Genomic DNA, 8,365 nt, shown 5'->3' with positions numbered 1-8,365 from the left:
ATGGGATTTCAGAGTGGGGTTTTCAAAGTGGAGATACACCTGTTTATCTGAGTCCAAAGAAAGAAACAGTGGTGGCAGCTACATTGTTATACAACTCAAAATGCAAGCCTTGGAAGTTTCATTGAGTGCCCCCAAGAAAGGAACTGGTTCGGCGAGGAAGCGTGATCCGTCAACTGTCTTCCTTGTTTGTACATGCCTCTATTTTTAAGTTGACACAAAATGCTCCAGAAATGAAAAACAACTAAAATTAATAGGGGAAATCCAAGAGTTGTGCATATTGTCAGACGTGCGATGATTCCTGTATACCTACATGATTTCCTGAGGTTAGCCACCTAGGAAGGGGCACTGAAAAGAGCACGGGACTGTAGCCAAGAGTCAGAAAGTTATACCTTAGAACTCCCTGCCTTCTCCAACACGAGGGAGGTGATTCCACAGAAACCATCGGCCTATAGGGATGTGGCAGAGATATTTACCACTCCCTGAATGTCTCAGGTGCTCCCACATTTCCCCACCTGCCTGCAGTTCACAGGGGCACCGCTCATGGGATCAGGCCAATGGGTTGTAAGAAGCCCAAACGTGTCACCTGTTGCCTGAAACATTTCATTTCCTGCTTCCTCTCTCTCTTGACCTGCTATGGCAACCAAAGAGGTCAGGAGTCACAATGGTGCCTTTGTAAGGTTGTTGAACCTCCGTCAGTTGTCCTGGCCCCTGAGTGATCAGTGAAAGAGGATCCTCCCAGTGAGCCACGTTGGACATGTAGCATGAGTGAGGAAAAAACATTTTTGTTCATGTTAAGCCACTGAGATTTGAGTGTTTCTTACAATGCAGCATAGCCTGGGTTATGCTGATACAGGGAGCATAGATGACTCTGCCTTATTAATAACAGCTAACATTGCTGAGTGTTACTTTCTAGTCCAGGCACCGTAGTATAAGTTCTATGTGCATTATCTAGTATCTCACAATAACCTTCGGAGATAGAAAATAGTATCATCATATATTATATGACGTATGTGATATGTACCTATACCATATGTATCAGTTTTATATAGCTATAATCTACTATATGTGTGTGTGTATGTATGTACATATCAGTGGTATATTGTACAAGGAGGCTTTCTTCCTTTCCTCTTGTTATGCTAAACATACTGTCTCTCCTTCTAGCTAAGACTAGTCCCTTCACATGAGATCTGGATGCTATCTCTTCCTTATATTATTGGTTATTCTTTCACTCTCTTGAACCTGTGTTTTCTGTCCTATTCTGTTTGCCCCTCAGTATTCTCAAGTCTCCCCAAACTTATCAGAATCCCTCCATCTACCCCCTTCCTCCTCCTCCAAATACTATCTCCTGTCCCCTCCTATTCCATCTCAATCTCCTGTGTCTAAAGTGTTCACCCTCACTTGTTTCTTTCAGCTTCTCCCACTCTCAACTCCAGTATTATTTCTTCCTCCATCACTCTACCAAACACCTCTTTTCAGCACTACTGGTGATCCCTGCATTGCGAAATTCAGTGGGCAGCTTTCACCTTACCTCATTTCTGAGCGTCGCGTGACAACTGACCACACCCCTCCTGTTGAAACCCTACTCTGTCCAGCTCTCCCTCCGTGGTATCTCTCTCTTTTTTAGCTTCATCGTCTCTTGCTGGGCCATTAAATATTGGCCTTCATCACAACTCATCCTAGCCTCTCTTTTCTTTCCTTCTATAGTCACCATATAGCCAGTCTTTTATAGTCACTTTTATAGCCAGTCTTTCACCTAGAAGTCTTTCCCAAGGCTTCCTAGACCCAGGCACCCCCAAATATGTGCCTCTATCTGGGACTCCTACTTGCCAATTGGCTGCTCAGCTCGGCACCTCCAGTTGGATGGATGCCTTAGTGTGCTCAAGGCTGAACCATACTGTTCCCTCCGCCCCACCTACTTTACTCCACCCTTCCTTTTCTTTCCTCAGTGTTCCCCATCTTGGTGAATGGCACCACCCTTCCCCTATTTGCTTATGTTGGAAACCCTGGAGTAGAGCTACATCAATGCCTTCTGGAATGCTCAGGCAGCAAAATGTGCTTTCTCTTTTTGAAATTAAAAAAAAAAAACAACTAAAGCATATCATAACTAAAGTAAGTGTTTAGAAATTCTTATTTTCCCATAGTTACTATTATGATGCTTTCATAAAGAATATTAACCTTTTCCCAAAATAATTTAGGGCCCTTTGCTGTTGTTGTAAGAGCTATTTGGTAGCCCTGCACTGCCTAAGAGTCAATAGTCAGACACCATTCCCTGTTGGTTCTGCCTCCTAAGATATTTTCAAATCTGCCTGCTCCAAATTTGTCAGAACACCATATGCCAAGCCATGGTCACTGTTATCTGCACTAGCCTCTGAACCCTCCTCCTTGCTCCAATTTACTCCCCACAGATCAGCCAGGTAGAGTGATCCCAGGAATACACATGGCTGACCCTGTCACTCCACTGCTTAAAACCCCTCAGTGGCTTCCCATTGTCCTTAGGATAAAATCTCAGATCCTTAACAGGCCCAAGACCCTGCCACTTTGCCATGAGCCAGTGTTATCTCTTTGAGCTCCTAGAAAGGGCTACACTTTTTATGGGTCCTTGCCCACAATTTACTTTCTTCCCAGAGCTGTCTCACCTCTCCCTGCTTCTCCTTCTTCAGTTCTTAGATTTAATGATGTTTCTTTAGAGAAGCATTTCTTAACCTCTCACACCAGGTCAATGCTCTCCCTTAAACACTTTCTTGGTAACTCCCGCTTGATGGTTTGTGTATTGCATAGTTTAATCTCTCCTTCCCATTTTAATCAGACTCCCTGAGAAAGCCAATAACATGCTCTAGTACACACAAGATCCCTGAATCCAGCTTTGTTTATTTCTAGAGTCCGTGGCCACAACTACCACATGTGCATACATTTACTCCTCCTGGAGGATGGCTTTGTGCCTCTTTGTTTTATGATGAATGGGAAACTACAGTTAGTAGAAAAATACAACATTTCTGGATGAATTCTAAAGCAATGATGTGCTGCTGTTGGCGAATCTCTTTGTGGATTTTCTGTCAGTAGCAGATTGCACACCTCAGCCATCTTCTGTGGGAGGACAGAGGGGAACACTCAAAGGACAGGTTGGGCAGGCTAAGCTAGACCCCAGCTCTCCCCCATTGTATGACCTCCACATCCATAAAAGGGAGTAACATTAACTGCCTTACAGGACTGCAGTAGGGCTCATTAATTCAATAAAGATTTAATGAGCATCTAGTATATGCAAGGTCTCGATTTATATGCTGGGGATACAAATGCCTTTTGTGGATATTTAACATAGTGCCTATTTCATTTACAGTTATAGATGGTCACTTATTACTAGTATTATGACATTTGTGTGTCGACGTTTGCCTGTGTCACACAGCCTGAGTTAGACAGCAGGTGATATTTGTGACGTCTGTCACTACCCTTAACAGGACCCCGCAGGGCCTGGGTCTCCACATCCTCACTGAACGGCGTGGCCGCCCCTCCCCTCCTGGCCACCAGAGGGCGCGCGGCCTCTACCGCCCCGCCCGCAGCGTTTGCGCCTGCGCCTGCGCCGCGCCGGGCGCCCGGCGCCAGGCCTCCGCCCCCCCTTCCCCAACGGTCGCCCCGCCTCCCGCCCCAACGTTCCGCCCCCGTTGCCCCTAGCGGCTGTTTGTTGACTTCCGGGAACGCGGCAGTTGCCGATGTCCGGGGTGTCGCTATGGGGACTCGGGGGGCTTCCGCAGCCCGCGTCGGGGCTGAGAAGCTGCCATAGACCCCGCGGAGTCGCCCCCGCCACCTTTCCGGTTCAGGCGCAGGCTTCCCGCACCGCCTTCGGCATGGGGGAATCCGAGGAGGTGGTACCCGGTGAGTCGCGTCCGCGGTGGTGGCGGCGGGCCGGGAGGGAGGGTCCGCGGGCGGGCGGGCGGCCAGGTCCCGCCTCCGGGCCGCCCCGTTGGGGGAAAGGCCCGGGCGGCGGCCGCGGGACTGGGTCCTGAGCTCAGGCCGTGTCCGGGCGCAAGACTGAGAGGAGCAGAAAGGAAGGGGGGAGCACGGGGAAGCGGTATTTGTGTTTCTTCTTTCTTTTAAAAGAAGCTTTCGATGAGTTTCTCGAAGGCAGGGGCGGTTTTTACCTCCCAATAAACTTCCCAAAGTACCTCCTTCGAGGTCTCCAGGACGCAGTTGTGTATTGAATGCAGTAAAGAGTGGGTGACCAGGGGGTCGGGTGTGGGGTATAAAAGCTGTTAGCGAGTGCTCGGTGAAGACTATTTCCCTCAGTTCCAGAAATAACGTTTGACATTGTGACCCTGTCCCATATGTATAGCGTAGCAGAAACAGACGTTTCATGAAGTAGTGCTTATTCTAAGCACTTGGTCTGCACTCGGATCTTTTCTATAGTACATCCGTTTAAAAATGCTAATCGTGACCTACTAAATTGATTTTCTGACCCACTAATGGCTCAAGAACAAGAGTTTAAAATAACACTGGATTACAGCAGAATCAAGTATTCACTGAAATAAATAAATATGTATTGTGTTTTCTGCCATGCTGTTGGCTCTGACATGATTAGATTTCTGATCTCCTGGACTTCACAGCCTAGTGAGAGATACTAGAAAGTAAGCAAAATGACAATACCATTTCACAGTAAAAACCAGTGGACAGAGCACAGCCACCAAACCCTGTGTTGTGGTGAGGGGATCAGGGCGGCTATCTGGAAGGCCAGAATAGGACAAAACAGTTAAAATTATTCATTCTAGGAAAACCCAGAGCCTGTTCTAGAACCTGGGCTCTCACATCTCAATTATCAGTTTGAACTGACACGCCTCACAGTTGTTCTCAAAAGATTTCTCATAGTGCCTAGTCTTTCATATATTATTATTTATTATTAATACTTATGTTTGCTATGTTTTACTTTTTGGTACCCATTAGTTTCTTTCTGTGTGATTGTTCTTGAGATTTCCTCAGAATCTGGATCTGGCCTATCTGGGTGTGTGTGTATGTGTTTAAATGGTTATTGGGAACTAGTAGAGATTTTTGGTCTCTCTCCAAAATGGTACTGAACCAAAGTAGTTTGTGAATACTACACAGATCAGGTAGTGTTCATTCATTGAGAGCGTTAAATCTCAACGTACTGTATTGACAGGATGCTGATGATGAAACAATAGTGTCCTGTTCCCACGTGTGGAGAAAAGCCTTCATTGAGGGGCTGGACCATGAGGTGTTAACCAGGGTTAACAGCAGGGGTTGTATCAGCTCATTCCAGGGAGCAGATGGTCCACCTGGGGACAACAGGACTTTTAGTAACGGATGACTGCCTTATTTATTGATTGATTGATTGATTTTACTTTACACCCGTAAATGAATAATACATATACAATTTAGCAGATTTCATAAATAAAAGTCGAATCAAGTCTGAGGAATAAGACTGAAGTAAGGTAGAAAGAGAGCATAGACAGTGCTGGAGTGGAAGCAAAGTGGACAGGAGACAGGGAATCGGTATAGACAAATTACTGAAAATGTCTTTTAATAACAGGCCGCAGAGTGAAAGTTGTAAAATAGAAACTGTCGTATGTTTTTGCAGATTCAGGTGCTGTGTTTACTTTTGGAAAAACTAGATTTGCCGAAAACATTCCCAGCAAATTCTGGTTTAAAAATGATATACCTACAGTTCTTTCCTGTGGAGATGAACATACTGCAGTTGTTACAGGTTAGTATTGAAATCCTAAAAGAGGATAGTAAGGCTTAGAGCATCCTGAATCTTAGAGATGTGCTGTGTTTGAAACATGTTGGATATATACTCTGCTTTACCAGAAATGTGATTTTTCTTTCTTTTACCAGAGAATTCTTGACAATTTGATTCATCAAGAGAGTGTTTTCAATTTTAAATTCCCTGAGTATATTTAATTATGATTTTCTATGCACACTACTTTCTTGGAATATATTTATTTTACTGTATCTATATAATCAAAAGTGATTACTGTATAACCTTAGACACTTTTTACACCTAACAGAATCTGTAGATGGACAGTTAAAATAATTCGCTTTAACCTGGGCAAGGTAACCGGTTTCAATATGGAAAAGCAATACAACTCTTAAGTATAGCTTTTTTTATTGCTTTGTGATGACTTCATCTCTCATCACTTTATGTTAAAAATGTTTCACTTTCTTGTGTCTTTTTCCTTCCCACCAGGAAATAAGAAACTTTACATGTTTGGCAGTAACAACTGGGGCCAGTTAGGATTAGGATCGAAGTCAACTGTTAGCAAGCCAACGTGTGTCAAAGGTTTGGGGTCTTTTCTTTATTGCTTGAAATATTTAAACTGCATACAGTACTTTTATGCTGATTGTAATGTTCTTTAATATCATATTAAAAAGAAAAACCTTTAGTTCTTTTATTCTCTAGTATTTACTTGGCTGTTATTGGTGTTTAACTTTATTTTTTATGTGATATTCGGAACTACTTTTATATGTTAGGGTCTAAACATCACATTGATTTTAAGCCCAAAGACCACAAAGGAAGTGATGATTCTTCAGTATTGCCCTTGAATATCCTTTTATTTTGCCTGTCTGTAAACCTACTTAAATATTACTGTTATTATATATACAAAGAACAACCAATACAATATATTAGAATTTTGAGCTCTGTCTCATTTGTTACAAGTTATGGACATCATGGTTTTATGTGATTGCTGCTTTTAGAAGTTCTACTTTACCCTGCGGTATATAGTGAGTAGATGTACTGAGTGAGACATTGGGACTAGGGGTTGGTTAATACTGGTGTCCTTACAAGAACAGGACAAACTATTTTAAATCAGGACTGTCCTCAAAAACGTGGGGCGTATAATACCTTTACAAAGCTTTCTTGGCATTATGTGCGAAACTTCTGTTTGGCTATAACCTGTGGACATCAGCTAAGTGTGAGTGGTGATGGAGATTCCTTGGAATGTGACACCAGCAGTATTCTTTATCTTCGTAGCCAAATTTTTAATTTCAGCTCCAAATTGCAGTGTAATTTAGCATATCCATGCTATTCATGGAAGTTGTTATGGAGCTTTCACAGTATTCCACTTGGTCAAAAAGTATTTATGGAGCACAGTCTCCTAAACCCTGGGTTTATTCACAGTCCTTATGATCTTTACTCTCAAATATCTAATACATGAGGTGACAGCATTGCCTAGACTCTGAGATCCTTGACACCAGAGGCTCTGTCCTAGTGATCTTTGCAGCCCCTATGCTAAGCACTTAGAGGGATATTCTGTAGATTTTTTTGAATATGTAAATGAATGAGTGAAGAACTTTAACATAGGTGTATGCCTATGAACATGGGACTTGTAGCATCTCATTGTGTGAGGTAGAAGGCGACCTTGCTGATGGTGATAGCAGATGAGGGAATAGATGAGCTTGGTGGGAGGCATCATAACAGCGCAGTGGATCTCAGTACTTATTAATTACCTGTTTTGAAAAATATGTAGATGCCTAGGCCCTACCTCAGGCCTACTGGTGCAGATTCTCCAGGGGCGGGGCTGAGCTATCTGCATTCTCAAAGCTCCGCTGGTTATTCTGATGCACGGCCAGTTCTGAAAACTTTCAGTTCATTCGTCAACATCAACTCGGGAGTCCAACAGGCCTGGGTTTAAATCTTACTTCTACTGCTTAGTTACCCTTGGACCTGGGTTATTTATCATTCTCATAACCATAAAATAGTTTAATTGTCCTATCTTTTTGTATTTTTAGCTTTAAAACCTGAAAAAGTGAAATTCGCTGCCTGTGGAAGGAACCACACCCTAGTCTCAACAGGTGTAGTATTCAATCTGTACGACTTCCTGCCCTATCTGAGGACTGAGGTCGCACTGCAGTAACATTTGTGACTTTGTAAAATTAATAGAAATGGTACCTTGGCAACAGTAAGGTTAGGATTTTTAAAAATGTAAATGGTTGGTATACTTGTTTGCCTTTGAAAATATGTATTTCAATGTTAAATGGCTGAAGAAAATCCTCTTTTCTTGGATTATGTCAAGGGGCAGATCTCCTTACTTGTGTGCACACCTCAAGGGCCACTTGCTCCTGGTCTTGCCTTTCCCTCTTTTCTGAGGGTTAGTGGAAGCCGCCCCTGAAAGGCTATTAATGTGAGCACAATTCCAATCAAAATCCAAACTGTGTGTGTGTGTGTGTGTGTGTGTGTAGAAAGTGACAAGGTAATTTTAAAGTTTATATGGAAAAGCACAGGACCTAGAATAGCCAAAAGAGTTTAGAAAAGAACAGAATTGGAAGACTAGCACTACTGATTTCAAGACCTGTAAAGCCACAGTAATCAAGACAGTGGGCCATTTGCAAAAATAGGGACAAAGATTCACAGAACAAAACG

General features: G+C 43.2%; 1 protein-coding gene across 6 annotated transcripts in view; it reads left to right on the top strand.

Annotated features, from left to right (window-relative positions):
- Window positions 1-629: 629 nt before the first annotated feature.
- The window catches only part of RPGR (retinitis pigmentosa GTPase regulator), a 55,510-nt gene continuing 47,774 nt past the window's right edge, over window positions 630-8,365 (top strand). The window contains exons 1-4 of one of the 6 annotated variants that reach the window (XM_045051286.1): window positions 630-765; window positions 5,582-5,707; window positions 6,191-6,283; window positions 7,735-7,797. In XM_045051286.1, coding sequence (XP_044907221.1) covers window positions 762-765; window positions 5,582-5,707; window positions 6,191-6,283; window positions 7,735-7,797 — 286 coding nt within the window. In that variant the 5' untranslated portion in view covers window positions 630-761. Of the gene's footprint in view, window positions 766-3,624; window positions 3,868-4,031; window positions 4,064-5,581; window positions 5,708-6,190; window positions 6,284-7,734; window positions 7,798-8,365 lie in introns of those variants that run through there. The other 5 variants (XM_045051285.1, XM_006943651.4, XM_004000399.6 and 2 more) reach the window with 5 other exon arrangements.

The sequence above is a fragment of the Felis catus genome, chromosome X (genome assembly GCF_018350175.1).
Source record: "Felis catus isolate Fca126 chromosome X, F.catus_Fca126_mat1.0, whole genome shotgun sequence".
Lineage (NCBI taxonomy): Eukaryota > Metazoa > Chordata > Mammalia > Carnivora > Felidae > Felis > Felis catus.
The sequence above is the reverse complement of the archived record's forward strand: the minus strand, read 5'-3'. Positions and strand labels throughout refer to the sequence as shown.